The sequence below is a fragment of the Rattus rattus genome, chromosome 5 (assembly GCF_011064425.1).
Source record: "Rattus rattus isolate New Zealand chromosome 5, Rrattus_CSIRO_v1, whole genome shotgun sequence".
NCBI lineage: Eukaryota > Metazoa > Chordata > Mammalia > Rodentia > Muridae > Rattus > Rattus rattus.
In genome coordinates this window covers 27,404,409-27,420,336 of record NC_046158.1, presented here as the reverse complement: position 1 = coordinate 27,420,336, position 15,928 = coordinate 27,404,409, and the positions used below count along the sequence as shown (strand labels likewise).

Below are 15,928 nucleotides of genomic sequence, written 5' to 3'. Positions count from 1 at the left end.
AGTGTTCTGAGAAGTTCCATGGCGGCAGAAATGGCAGCACACAGAGCAAGTACACAAGCCATCCTTTACCAGTGCTTCGTCCTTTCAGCACTGGAGAAGTGCTGGAACTGTGCGCATGGGTAAATGAAATGCATTCTACGAAGCAGGTACAACCATCGCCAGAAGGCTGAGATTGTCTATTTGACCTCAAAAGGAACAAATCAACTGGCCATCAGTCTTTCTCCTAAGTCCTGGGTTTGCTATGGCTTCCAAAAACTGTACAAATACACAGTTCTCATTTCACCTATTTAAAACACGCACACAGACACACACACACATACACACACATATATCACATAAGGCAAATTAACTTCATGCTTTACTTCAGCGAAATGGGGGAGGGGAGAAGCTTTCTCTGAAATTAGCACTGAGTTGTTTCAAATTCTTAATAGCAAGATACATCCAACTGTAAGCAGAATGAACACAGTCATATACATATCAATCAAGTTATTTCCTTTATATCATCAGCAGTGAACCCCAGAGGTAGTATGGCAAAAACGAGCATGGATCCTATCAGGTCACAACCGACAAAGTCATTAAATTTATTTTTTCCCCCTGTGGTTTTGACCATAAATTGCTTTACATTTAGGATCTGAATAAAAACCACTCTCAGCAGAAATCCTGGCCCATTAATTTAACTGACAATAAGTTTACAACTTTCAGGACTGCAGATATAAAAACGGTATAAAATTATGTTCGGTTTGAAATGGTTTTAATCATATTCATTAAAAATATTTACATTTCCCAGGACTTCCAAAACCCCCTCGCAATATAATTCTACACTATACTCTATTTACTTATAAAAGGAGGCTCATTTATGAGATTTCATGACTGCTATACTGCAAATTACTTACATTCTGTAAAATAGTTTAAGAACTTTCATAGCAAAGGTAGTTTATATTGGATTATCTGAAACCCAATCGAGCCCAGGGATGAGCCTTAGATCTTCTCCTCAATGCCAGGAAAGCCTGGGGGGACACGTGCTGCACGTGCCGGCCTGCCCCTCCTGTCCTCGCTCACACTGTGTGCACATGGTGAAATAAACACATATGCAGCATGGCCGTGTTTTGATATGTATTTTTTATTTCCCTGCAGGTTTCACTTATCAAGAACAAGTAACAGGGAAAGTTGTCTGAACTAGTGCATAAACAAACATTCTGAAACACCACTACACGTATCTAATGTACAAGAACCGTATAAAAAAGTCACTAAAACACTACACTATGAAGGTGTCCAACACTTACAGTCAGACGTTTTCCAACCCGTTACTTGCCTTGTAGCCACAGGAAAACTCTCCAAAATTGAAAAGACAATCTTGCCACAACCCTCCCCCCTCCCAAAACCTGGGATGGCTCGATATATAGACTTCCAATAATTATTGCAATGATATGATGCAATACATACCTGGTAAATATCTTTTATGTGGTGTGTTACAGTTTTAAAGCCAGTTAAAATATGCAGTCTTCAGATAAAATGTAATCCATGAAAAATTTTCATATCTGCACAGTTTAAATGTGCTAGATGCATAATTTCCTAGTCCACTTTTTCTGTGTAATTATTTTTTATAAACTGGTATTATAAATAGAAATATACATTCAAAATATATGGAAAAGTGAGTTACTACATTAAATTTGCATGTATCGATCCATCCCTTTCCCCTGCACAGTAATAGAAAATACTATTTTGCCTTGAAGTCGTATTTGACAGTGAAATGCCACTAAAGTGTTTACCAAAAAGTCCATCTAGTCAAATTGTGAAACAAAATGAACCAAGTGAAAACTTTACAGTTCCTTTAGAAAAAAATTACAAGAATTTCATTTCCTAGCTATGAATCTTTAACTTTTTAGACACAAAGTTGGATTTATTTTTTTTTACAAGATACAAAATGTAAACATGGCAAAATAAATAGTTAAAACAAGTGATGCAGGATCCCATTTCATGCTCATGATCCCATTAAAGAATTATTTTTAAAATCCATTCAGTTGCAAATTCAAGTGCAAAAGCATGATGATGAATATCTACTATTCAAGTAACAGAAATAATATTGATGATACAAATAAACTATTTTACAAGGTAGTGATTTTCCCAATTTTACAAAATATACATCATACATCGACTTAACATCCGGTATACTGCACTCCATTTGGGTCTATTGTTCTGCTCTGTGATCCAGAGTGTCGCCTTTGTATTCCGCTGGAATATGAATGACTGCAACCGTCCACACAGGTCAAAGCCAAACACTGCGTTATGTCACTTCCATAGCTACTGTTGTCTCTGCTATTCCATTTAAACCCAGTCTCTCTGGTTCGTGGTTCTCTCTGTAAGAAGGCAAAGAGGAGAATAAGCATTAGTGCTCTTGAGAATATATTGACTATGACTATGTCACGTTTTTAAGTAACTGTCACTAAACTTAACTCCATTTTTATCATTTCCAGGTAGGAATGAAGAGATTATCTTCAGTTCAGAAATTTCACTAATTTTTAATACTAATGATAGATTAGGGAATATATAACATAATTAATCCAAGTCTCTTTTTATAGGCTTAAGATCATAAACTTATTAACTCATGCAGGTCAATTTTCTTTTGATTTACTGTTCTCCTTGCATTAATGTTATCAAAAGGAACATAAACTTGCCCTGCAAAACTTTAGTTTTAGAAAATTCATCAAATTTATACTCATATATACATTCATACACACACACACACACACACACATACTAGAAAAATAAAAATTATTTTTAAAAATATAAAGAATAAGAGTTTGATTTCACCCTAAGCCCTGGTAACTGGTAAGAGCTGACCTACACTGCCGTCAGTCTATGAAAATGGGATAGGATGGAGGCGGACCCGCTCAGGAGCATGGCTGCTCTTGCAGAGGACCCAGGTTTGACTTCCAGCATCCAGATAGCAGCTTGCATCTATCTGTAACTGCAGTCTCAGGCATCTAATGCCTTTTGCTGGTATCCTTGGGTAGCAGGCACGCACATGGTACACACACATCCACGCATGCCAAATACTCATATACATAAAATAATAAATATAAAACATCTTGGTAAGTTTAATAAGTTGACGTTTTTGTGTTTGGTCTTTTCACAACTCTGGCTGGCATTTAAGGATACTACTAGGCAAAGAGCTTTCTTTGTAGTAAGCAAATCCTCAGACTTTTGAAAAACCAAGACTGTTAAAAGAAACACTGGAGTAGTACAGAGCGAGAAGACCCTTCTCTTGATTCGGAATAGCTAGTGCACAGCTCAAGAATGGTACCCACAACACACACACCTGGCTATGCTGCTGATGGCACTGCTGGGAGTAACCTTTGGCACTCTGTCCATACTGGCAGCAACTGTGGCAAGTTTTAAGGCTGTTGGCGATGGTGCTGAAGTCCGTGTATTGATATGCACATTGACAGGAGAAACAACACTGACATTATTGAGGTGCACTGCATTGGTCAGGCAGGAATTGTTCATGGGAAGTGTCTGAGGACTGCTTGTGCACAACGCTGGGATCAAGTGGTTTGTAGTAGTGTGGCCAACTGTCCTTACAAGCTGTACAGCTGAAATCCCTGGGCTGGATGATAAAGCCATATTGGTGGAATATAATGTTTTAGAGGGTCCTGCAAAAGAGGGGAGAAATCATTCAGTTAGTGTGATGAGACAATAAAAAAATGCTTAAAAAAATTAGGAACTCAGTAATAAAAATAAATGTACTCGTATTCTAATTAAATAAATATGTCTCTGAGGTTCAGGCAGTAAGCAGCAAATGGGCTTTCACAGCCACAATGTATCACAGAAGGAGTGAGGGGGAAGGTTCCCTCTGCATCTGTGCACATGGGAAAGCAAACCTAGCTTCAGACTTTGTAACAGACTGTGCTGTTTATTATTTCATTTTATAAACGACTTATAGATGATCCAATGGGGGTGGTTAACAACAAACTCCATGGATTTCCTAACATGTGAGGAAACTGACAGTCCATGAACAGAATCAGAATGGATGGACATAGGTATATAGAAGGGACAGTGAGAACTGTGGCAAACACTCAGCTATTAGTGCAAGGCATTCTCAACAGCACTGTATACAATTCTCCCGTGTATACGACAGAATCAAACACAACTTGGTGAGTGGCAATTTCAAGTTAATAAGAATTACAGAAACCCCAGTTGTACCTGAAGGCTGGACAACACCATTCATATTGTTGTGGCCAGTGTTCTGTTCCTTAGATCCCTCACTGCGACTTGGAACAGGAGCACTGACCACTGCAGATGCAGCAAAGTGGGCGCTGGCTGAGTCAAGTGTTTTAGACATACAGTCCGAGGTGCTTGAGCCCTGTAAAATGGATAGCAACGCAGTTCAGTTTTCCACATTTGTATATCATCTATTAGTCACTCTCTCTTTCTGCGTGTGTTGGGGTGGGGGATTACAGCGTGCGCATCGGGAGGGAGGACAGAGGAAAACTGTCAGGAGTTGGTTCTGTTCTACAGTGTTAGTTCCAGGGATCCAACTCAGGTTGTCAGACTTAGCAGCAAGTGCCTTTGCCTGCTAGGCCATCCTGCCAGCACCCTATACTCTGCTTTGTTAGATGTGATTAATGAATACATTAAGAAACGTGTGGAACTCAAAAGGATATTGCCTTTCTAATCCTGAATAGTCATAAGTTTCCAGATGAGAGATTTAAGACTTCAGACTTTTTTTTTGGTATATGAAGTATGAAAATCACTAGGAACTAGAAAGCAATTATTTCTGAAAAAGAACTATCAAACTGAAAAACCCATGCTCTATTAATTTTCCTACATAATAATAAACACTTTAAAAACTGCTTAATGAGTAGACACTGTGGATGAAATGAAATCATAGACATGATTCATAGCTACTCTATCACAATGTAAAAACCTAGACTGACCCAGCTTTGAAGCAGGCTGCAAATACTTCAGGTTAGTTATCTGAAGAGACTCACAAAAAGCAAACCAAACAAAGTACAGTGGCCACCCTTCTATGCTTCTGTGTAGAACTGGCTGCTAACACAGATAGCCACCGGCTATAGATAAGCCAAGCCAGATCTACCGGGACTGTCGCAGGGGTGTGTTTTCCAACCAGGGTCATTAAGATTTCCATGGTGTCACATGACTTTAAGGTAAAAGGATAGACTTTAAGGTAAAAGAATGAACTGAAGCACTGTTGGCAGATCTTGATCTGAGAACTCAGAGTGTGACTGAAAGGAGTTAACTCAGTCATTACTGGGATTGTTAATCTTTAAAATTACAGATAACGAAACTTCAGACCTAAAATGTGAAGTTTATTTTGCCAATGCAACTTTGAGATTATGTTCTTTTATTTTTGTTTTGCTTCCAATGGCTTAAAGCAATGTTCTTGCACAGTTCTAGAAGCAGGGGCCACAAGAAGTCTCCCAAGACTCCTATCAAGGTTTGCTTTTGCCGGGTTGGGTCCAGCAGCGTTCTCTAGTGCTTTCACTCTTATCACTTTTGTTTGTATTTATGGGTAACTAGGAACTTCTGGTGGCATTTCTTTTTCCTGTCAGGGAAATGCGGTTCACACAGGCAAGAGGGCTTGTGAAGCTTAGATTTAACACACAATTTAATAGAATCCCTTCTTGTCATAAGTAATACTGATGTAGTACTTAAGTATAAACTTGATGTAGAGGTTTGAAAAGCCATAGTCTTGAAAAAAAAAAGAGGGAGGTTTAAAAAATAGGTAATTATTTTATAAACTCTCAGCAATCCTTCTAAAAACTAGCTAATTCTTTCCTAAATCAAAACTACCATATTTGGCTCTCAAAATAACCAGAGACTAGTCTAGAAGCTAGCCATTCAAAACCAGATTAACTTAATAAAAAAAAAAAAAATCTAGGTTAATTCTCAAACTCAAGAACAGAGCTGCAACGTCACCTGGAGGACCGTGAGAGAGAAGAGAGAGGTCACCTGTGCTTTTGGATGTGTCTGCTGTGAGGAATGCTGGGATTGCTGTTTCTGCTGAAGCTGCGCGAGTTGCTGCCTTTGCATTTGAGCTAGCTGCTGTTGATGTGTCTGAAACTGCTCTTCTGTGATGCCCCCTGTGACTGAGAAAGGACAAAAGAGTATTAGAGCATTTTTAATGGCATAAGCAGAATACAACATAAGCCCGTACAGGTAAAAAGCAAATACAAGCCACCATATACATCTGCAAAGTAGAATCCCAGTGGCAAATCTGAGTGTTGTATTTTCACGTCTACAAGCTCCTGTGTTCCTATGTAGTTTTTAACTGTCTAACATGATGGAAGTGAAGTCTGTCTTTGAATTTTTATGAGTTGTTAAATGTTTGTGTGTTCAGCATGTGGGTGTGTGTACCACAATGAATGCACAGAAGTCAGAGGATGGAACTCAGGTCTTCGGGCTTGGTGGCAAGTGTCTTTCTTTACTCACTGAGCCATCATGCTGGCCTCAGCTTTGGAGTCTCTTAGTTTTCCACATTAGGGGCCCATGGAATAATAGCAGTAATGATAATGGTGACTATTTGCATTTACTACTGTAAATATTAATAATTACCAAGTTACAGCCTTAATGAGAGACAAAATGACTTCTGCCAGTTTTTATGACACTTAAGTGAAAATACTTTCCTTTCTGATTCTAAACTGGGGTAGAAAACAATCACATTCAGCAGACCTAAGTGTAAGCCAGTACAGTCAATGTCTGAAATAAATTCTATAGAAGTAAGGGCTGGATAGGAGACATTTTCAGAAAACTAGAGTTACAATGGATGCTCAGATGCAATCAACATGCTCTCAAGAGTATACAAAGTTATGGGTTTTAAGTAAAAGAGCAAGATCCCTGTTTTCTTAAGCCGACAGAAGGATCAGTTCAAAAGTAAAAGGTATATTTTTTCTCAAAGAAGTGTAAATGAAGTTTCATGAACTCATATTTAAGTGTGTTGCTGATGAGTCAACTTAGCGAACACAAGGTATTTTCATAAAAATTAACACTCATTTAGAATATAAGTGTCCAACGACACTAAAATAGATGTACTCTTAAAAGTGTAATTCTCACTCTTCCTCTCTCTTCCCTTTGCAGTGCTAGGGCCCACATCTTAGCTAAGTCAATCCCACAACAGAGCTACATCTCCAGCCTAATTCTACTCATTTAAAAAAGAATTTCTTCTCTATTCACTCACTCAGCAATAATTTACTGTCTACTCCATGCGGAATGTGCTCTAGCAATGTTGGTGATTATAGGGGAAAATGAATTAGAAAAAGGGTTATCAAATAAAGTCCCACAGTACATCTGGGAAAAAGCAAAGTAGTGTCACTGTTTACATGTGCTGAGCGATCTAATCAATACGATGGACACTGAGGACCCTCACTCTCCCACAGCGTGTGTTGGGGAAGACTCTCACCTACCAGTGTCTTGACAGTGTAATCTGACAGTTATACAGACAGACAGACTCATAGCTAAGCTATGCTTAGCAAGACGAGCAGAGCTTTAAACATACTTTCGTCTCTCTCATAAGATATAGCATCACAATTTCTACTGAATTATGAGGGGAGATAAATATTTTATTTCTAGAAGATTCCAAACACTGGCTTATTTATTATACTGCTCACTTTAGAATCTTTACCTGTATTTTTGAAGTACACAATAGTTATTTTACTGAATTACCAACAAAATCAAAAGTCTTTCTTTGTACATGTTAAATTCATTGCAAGTGTTCTATTTTTAAATAAAATAATTAAGTCTAAAGTTACAATCTTCAAAATCAAATGAAAGTATGAAGTATTCATGAATTTCCAGCTTTTTGAAAACCTTGGGGAAAGAGATGAAAAAATAGCTTATTAGATATGAAGGCAGGAAGAAAAAACATAAATCTAAATAATTTAGCAAGTCTTATGTCTTCTAATGCTGAGCCATTTGGAAAGGAAAAGGTAGAGAATTCAAGGCTAGCTCAGTCCAGTGAACCAATGCTCTCTGAGTAGATCTGAGCTTTACGTTGTGGAAAAGTGAGACTCATGCTTATTCATTTAAGGATAAATAGTAAGTCATCACACTTGTACTGCCATTTAAAAACAGAAATGTGAACAAGACTCTTTTTTATTCTTCCCGAAGCCTTGTGAGGCAGTTGGCAAAATGGTAGTAATTTAGAATAAAACACTAACTCTGATAATCAGAAAATTTCCAAAACCCACCCAGAACCTTTTCACCTTTTCATTGTATTTAAAGTTTTAATCTGAGCATTTAGATTTCAAATATTCTGATAAGGGATTTTTAACCAGTAAAGTTCACACAAATATTCTAAAACATTCTTAATTATGTCAGATATAGGACAGTTAACTGTTATCTAAATTCGTAAACAAAATAAAGTGTCATTTTTAATTAAATAAATTATTTTTTGGTATTGAGTGTGGTGGTACCAGACTGTGATCCTGCTAAGGCAGAAGACTGGCTGAGGCCGCAGAGGACCAGTTACTCTCGAGTTAGTCTGCAGCTAACACAATACTGCCCACTAAGTGTTCTGCACACTGCAGGGAGCAAGTAGTAACTTATGTACATATTTAAAGGGGATACTAAAACTCTCATTCTTGGTCCCACTTCTAGTAAAGAATCACTGATAAAACAACAACAAACAAAACCACAGCCAAAACCTAAAACCAAACAAAAGCTAATTCTACAATACAGATAAGATTTTAAAATTACCCTGCCCCCTTTACTCAAGTTTGCTATTCTTGACACTCAGGAATAGAATGTCATTAGGGTGCTCTGTTTCGTGTTTCAAACAAACTGTTCTTTGATCTAGAATTTTCTAGAGTACTGTTTGTTTATTTGTTTGTTTAATTCTAAGATACAATGCTGGAACAACTACCCACCCCTCTTTAAGACAAGGTTTCACATAGCCCAGGCTGGCCCAGAACTCACTATGCAATGGAGGACGATCCTGAACCATGATCACCTACTTCTACCAGTTTAATTCTACTGCCAGAATTAAAGATGTGAGCCCACATCTTTGTTAGCGGTGGAAAAGGAAAGGTGGTAAGAGAGACAGACACAGCAGTGAGCTGATTCTCACGGTTGATGAATTTGTGGGAAAGAGAAAACACTTTCTCAGTGGATTATTTTTCCTAAGTTACTGGAGTATTTCCAAGAGATTCATTTTCTTTTTCACACGGAGTCATCTTGTGGCATACATTAAAATGCATAGGAAAGGTACAGCTACAGTGAACTCATCCATTTGGGATGAAATGCAGGAAACAAACTCTTCATTGGTCAGGGTGGCGGTGGCACAGGCAGAAGTGGTTATGGGTCAAACAAGCTCTCTCCCTGCTTGCAGCCATGCGAACTCTTCTCACTAGTTTACTGTACAAGTTGGCAGCTTAAGAGCAAACTTAGTTTACTCCCCAAAGTTCTATCAGGTCACAATTACCACAAACCTGCCTGTCCTGAAAGGTGACAATACTTACTGCTTCAGGTATATGGGAAGCATTCTTTTCCTTACGTAAACAGTTTTACAAATCTTCCTGGCTAATATCCTCTGACAGACTAAAGAATTTCTTCCTTATGTATCCAACACTGCATAGAGTAGAACCTTGCATTTCTTGCTGCTGGACCTTTCTGGCTATCTTTTATATTCTGGATTTGCTATCCTTCTTGAACTGGCTGGCTTTTATTTTCCAGACAACTCCATATGGCCTTTACAGACACTAAGGGCCATCACTTTTCTACTGTGCCCTTCCTATATGGCGCTCTGCTAGCTAGGGCTAAGCTCTTTGCACCTTTCTCCCTGGTAAATGAGCCATGAGAAAGAAAACCCACAATGTATACTTCATGGCCTTCATATAGTGACATAACTACAAAGAGGCATTCCTGTGGTTATATGAAATATTCTCAAGCATTTCTTAATTTTGTTTACTGATAAACTAAAGAGAAAAATAAACAGAGACATGCACTAGTTACTCTAGAATGATAATCCAACAATGGAATATGGATCTTTTTCACTTGTGCCTGCCTTTGCTTTTTAATTTTTAACAGAATTTCTTAAGTTAAGAAAGCATGATTTTTCAAATACTAATTTCTCACTACACCTAATGTGCTGGTGAAGATAATGTTATCCTACATTCACTACCCAGTGAGTCTTGTTACACATTACAGCAAATGGTTTAAAGCAATGCTGGTCACACTAGAATTTTAAGGGACAGATCTGGGTCTGAACTGGGGGCAGGCAGACAGGGAGGTTCTGTCTTCTATCTTATATGTCACAGTGCAGCGTAAGCAGCAGTTCTCATAAAACACTGGGGGTAGTCCAGGGAAAAGCCAGAGGAGTTGGAATTACTGTACAAATGTTCTATGAACATAACTTGTAGATACAGGAAGATAACTGAAGCGTTGGGAGGGGTAGGAAACAAGGAACAAATGGATACAAGGACAATGACAACAGATTTCCGATGTCCAAACACAGTAGTTCTTATTAAAGGACTGGTAATTCCTTTAACAGTCACACTTTTAATATCTTAGGTCTGAATTTTCTTATCTTTAGAGGCAACCATAATCTCCCCGAATAAAAACAACCTTATGAGTATTTACATTAAAGCTACTTCACTTCCTAACACTTTTTATCCTTGCAAACACTTCATGGCAATTTAAGAATGGGAAAAGAAACTAAACAAGTTCATGGGACTTCATTTCTGCTTAAACTCTTCATTTATTGGGATTTCCCAGCAGGGAAAGACAACTCTAACAGGTAAAATTATATGCCTGTCCTATTAGTTTTAAAAAATGCACAGCTTTGGAGACCAAAGTTCACCCAAACAAGTAAATGACAAAATTATTAAAGGCACAGAAGGGAACCCGTATGGGTATTTACTGAATTGTACTGCGAAGTCCCTTTCGGTATCTAGCTGTTGTTTATAACAGCTCACTAAGTACCTACATCCCACGTCAGACAACCTCACTGCCCAAGTGGTGCAAGGACCCAAACCTGGGACCTACTTGGCAAGCTCTACCACTGCATGAACATGAACTTCTTCAGCCAACAAGCCCAATATTTTAAAAATTTATTAAAAACAAAAACTCTCATGATATCAAGGACAAGAAGACCTCTAGCAGTCTAGAAGTAAATAAACTCTTTGCTTTACTAACAGAAAAGCTGATTTTAAGGACTGAATTCTAGGGACGGGGAGATGGTAGAATTGGTAAGGTGCTTCCTGTATAACTAGCTACAGCAACCTGAGTTTAACCCCTCGGTACTCATGTTAAAGGAAAGTGAAGCAGAAAGCATACATAGTCCCAGTACCAGAGAAACAGAGCTGGGTACATTTCTGGAACTCACTGGCTGGTCAGCTCCAGTAATTATTAACTTAGGCTCAGTAAAAGCTCCCGTTTCTGCAGAGCATCAGACAACTGACATTGAACTCTGGCCTCCATACATGCATACACCCATAACCATATGCATAGGGGCTGACATACTAACACACACACACTACAAATAAACATACACAGAATAACCTCTAATGTATCTCTGTTATTACTTAAACACATTTATTTTGTGTGTACGCATGTTTGTTTGTGTGTGTGTGTAAGTACATGTGCCTATGTGCAGACCAAAGAAAAATCTTAGGTGTAATTCTTCAGGTGCTGTCCACCCTTAAAAAAAAAAAAAAAAAAGACCTGATTCTATTGATTCTATTACTGGCTTGGAACTTAGCAAGGAGGAGCAACTGGTTGTCAGAGAGATCCAGAGATGTGCCAGCCTCTGCCCTCTTAGTGCCTGGATTACACACATATACTACCATACTTGGCTTTGTGAGTGTGTATGTACATTCTAGAGATCAAATTGAGGTTGAAAGGTATGATATTATATATTAAAAAATACAGGAAAAATGACAACGGCATGTACACTTATGGTAACTTAAGTGATTTTTTTCATGATACATGAATAATGTAATTCATTATGAGAGCTGATTATTAGAAAACCATTTCAGTTATATTGTTATAATTTTGGATCAATATATATTCAGAATTGATATAGCAACAGAAAACATATGTTATCTAGAAAATATTTATGTCAAATCCAGAGTTCATTTGAACATAGAAATCTGTAAATACTCAAATTGAGAAGCCATTCAAATAATTTTATACAAACTATATATTGGTAGAGTTAAAAAGTCAACATATAGTCAAACACAATTATCAACACCTATACAGGGTATGGTTTGAATTCCCTTTTTGAGTAGTGTTTGGTACAGAAATTTCTATTCATATAATTTTAAATAATTTTGGGAATTGGCTGGAAAAAGATCCAATACTGTTTAACTTCCTGTAATAAAAGATTCCTAGAAACTCAAAGATCTCAAATTATACGAGATATTTTTATCCTCAGATTAAAAGGCTCATTAAGCTTCACCAACTCACAAGCTATATAGAAAGGGCATCATTTTCTTATAGTTCAGCTTAGAGAAAAGGAACCAGCATGTTCAGAGAAATATAGGCCAACTTCCACTCATTCAAACAACTCTAATTTTCTACTGCAACCTTTAAATGAATGGATGTCTACACCAAATTGTAAAACAGCTCACACACAAGACTGTGATCACCACTGACACTGAAGGAATCTAAAATGGCGCTACAGAAGTTGAATATCATTGCGGTACCCTACATAATTTAGATATGCTCGTGTTTTCTTGTATCAATAGCAGTCCACGCAGAGACTCACAGCTGGTAAAGAGGCAAAGAACATTTGACTGCTGAGTGCTCAGCCTTGAAGCTCCCAAACCATAACATCCAAATTCTGGAAACACTGAGGAAAGGAGTGAAATGAACTAGGCAACAAATAGGGAAGAAGGCTGTGAGATAGTGTCTTATGCCTAGGACATCACACTCAGGAACCCACAGCAGCTGTGGTTGACTGCATAGAGCATACACAGAACGAACTAGTAAATAACATTCACAGACAGGGGAGGGATCTATCTCATGGGTCCCTGCACCATCCAGGGAAGCTAATGGCAACCTAGGGCTGCTGGTGGAGAGGAAGTCAGCTACCATCAGTCATGTAGCTACTGGTGAGTCATTCATACTCCAGTGGATAGATCCACTCCCACATCTACACTAGGGACCATGATTAAACCCAGTGAGTCCGCAAACAAAAGCACAACATAACAAAAGATAAGAAAATGGAGTGGGGACTTGATGAGTAGAAGAGGGGCTTTGAAAAGGCTGGGAGGAAATAAGAAAGAGGAGAGGAACATGTCACCAAAATATACCATTTATGTTCATGAAATTGTTGAATAAATTATTTTAAAAATGAAATAACAGGTTTTATTTAATACATTTCCACTGGCTACCATGCATAATTGCAGTATATATATTAGAAACATATTTGTAAATTACATATACTTGTAAACATAGTAAAATTATCCACAAAATAAAACAAATCAAAATTATATTTTGGTATGCCTATTCAAATTATTCATAATGTATATACCATAAAAACACTAAATTATTTGACCACAAATTCATTACATACATACATACATGCATACATACATACATACATACATACATACATGCATACATACATACATACATAGGGAGACGTGGCCTCAAAAGTAGCTATGTAGTCAAGGATGATCTTGAACTCCTGACTTTCCGCCTCTACCTTCCAAATGTTGAAATTACACACTCATTACTATATCTAGCACAGTATCTCTTAAAATGAAAAAGGCATTTCTGATCTCAACTAGAAAGGCAAGCATGCAGATGAAAATCACTATTCAATAGTGCAAAGGTGCAACAGTGCCTGCATTCCATCCGAGTTAATGAGCATCTTTAACATAAGAAGTAGACAGCATGGTAGAGCGAGGACTAGGAGACAGCCACAGGAACACTGGGCTCAGCCCACACACTCGCCACACCATTCACGTGCCAAATTCAAGTCAGTTAGTCGGTTGTTGCCTCTTAAAGTACACTGAGACTTATTTTCCAAGTAGAAGTAGGAAAATAAGTCTCCAAAATTTAGTAAGAGTTCAATTATTCCATAATGGACACGCAGGAGCGAAGAATCACAGCAGAGATCTGTGACAGACAGAGGCTTACCTGATATGCCGTTCTTGCTGGTGTTCAATAAAGCTACAGATGCTGCAGAAACCCTTTTACTGCTCACAGTCTGCCCTGGTTTTCTTGAGGTACATTCTTCACTATCAATGTCCTGTACATTTAGTAGCCTTGGCTGGAAACACTGTAGTCGACATGATCTGATATTGCTTAATATTTCAGAAAGGGACAGTCTATTTTCACAAGGTTTACTGGAAGCATTGGTCCGAGAGAAATTAGAAGAAAAGTCTATAGTTTGGGAAGAGCTTGAAAACCCATTCAGCATCTCAGGGTCTATCTGTTTTAGGACGGGGTCATGTTCTGTGGATATTCGGTCCATTATGACCCTGTAAAACAATATAAGGGATACATGTGTATATCATAAACAACTGTTTCTCTATTGATTCCCTTTGAGCTAGAAAATGATACCAAGATCACAGCAGCTTACCTTCCACCCCTGCCAATTCGCCTCCTGGCAAACCCTATACATCTTCTTGGAACTGTAAGTGTTGTGAGACAATGCTTATACCTCAACTTATCCAAGTCTGCCAACTCTGAACTTTCACACGGATGGTTATTAGCTTGGTCCAAACGCGGCTGCAAAGAAAGAAAACAAAACAAAACTCAGAGTAATTCTGAAAGGAAGAAAAGTTAAATCATGATAAAAATAAAATGACTGCAAATTGTATTAGAACAATTAAAATTTAGATGAAAAACTGTAAAAATTGAGGCTAAAATATATTAATCCAGTTAAAATTTGTAAAATTAAAATCAAAAGCTAGTCAAATTAGATCAAAAGTTAGTTTATCCAAATTACCCTCTCTAAACTACATTAACTTAGCATGTATTTTAAAAATACCTATAAAGAATATGTCTTAATTTTAAGTTTCTTTATATATATAGAGAGGGATGAAATTATTATAGTTTTTCCACAGGATAAACTAGAATGAATTTTCAGGGGTTGGAAGGACAACTAAACATTTAGTGGAAGCATATGCACAGGTCAAGTTTAAGCTTTCTCTTTAAGGAAAGCTTTTTATTATACGCAGCATCCTGCTTTTCTGTCTCAGCACATGTTCTATCAACACAACTTCAAATCAAATCCCTATCCTTCCTACATTAAATCTGCCCTCAAAAAACTGTCTATCTGTGCATACCATAATGCAATCGAATGGTTTGAATGAACTATGCTAAAAGGTAAAACTACCTTTTCTATTCTATAGTTATATTCTATTCTATAGTTATATTCTATTCTATAGTTATATTCTATTCTATAGTTGTTATATTCCCATTCTATAGTTATAAATTCTATATTCCTTCTATTCTCTAAACTATTCTAGTTATATTCTTCCCTATAAAAAGGATTCTATAGTTATTTCTAAGTATATAAAATAGAGATTTCTTCTATTCTATAGTTACAGTTATATATTCCATAATTCTATAGTGTTATAATTTATGGAGTTACATTTATTCTATAGACATAGTTATATTCTATTCTATAGTTAAATTTATAAAATTCCCAAGTTAGTTATATATTCTATAGTTATATTCTATTCTATAGTTATATTCTATTCTATAGTTATATTCTATTCTATAGTTATATAGCACAGGCCCGTCAAGGCCATTCTCTAAACACTGCACCCAAAAAGGGACATTAATAACAAAAAGAGATTTCTTAATGTGTGCGAAATTTATGGATACATTTATCAGACAACTTTGCCATAAATTTTAAAAAATTATACTTACTGTGTATAACACACACACACACGCACACACACACACACGCACACAATATTTCAGTGAACACGAAGAAGCCACCAAAAGTTCT

General features: G+C 37.2%; 1 protein-coding gene across 2 annotated transcripts in view; it reads right to left on the bottom strand.

The window, feature by feature from the left end:
* Positions 1-345: 345 nt before the first annotated feature.
* Epc2 (enhancer of polycomb homolog 2) overlaps positions 346-15,928 on the bottom strand; it is a 91,644-nt gene continuing 76,061 nt past the window's right edge. For both annotated transcript variants that reach the window (XM_032903264.1, XM_032903265.1), the window contains 6 exons: positions 14,549-14,697; positions 14,104-14,447; positions 5,974-6,110; positions 4,204-4,363; positions 3,320-3,653; positions 346-2,357 (listed from right to left, as the gene is read on the bottom strand). In XM_032903264.1, the coding sequence (XP_032759155.1) occupies positions 2,285-2,357; positions 3,320-3,653; positions 4,204-4,363; positions 5,974-6,110; positions 14,104-14,447; positions 14,549-14,697 (1,197 nt within the window). In that variant the 3' untranslated portion in view covers positions 346-2,284. The remainder of the gene's footprint in view (positions 2,358-3,319; positions 3,654-4,203; positions 4,364-5,973; positions 6,111-14,103; positions 14,448-14,548; positions 14,698-15,928) is intronic.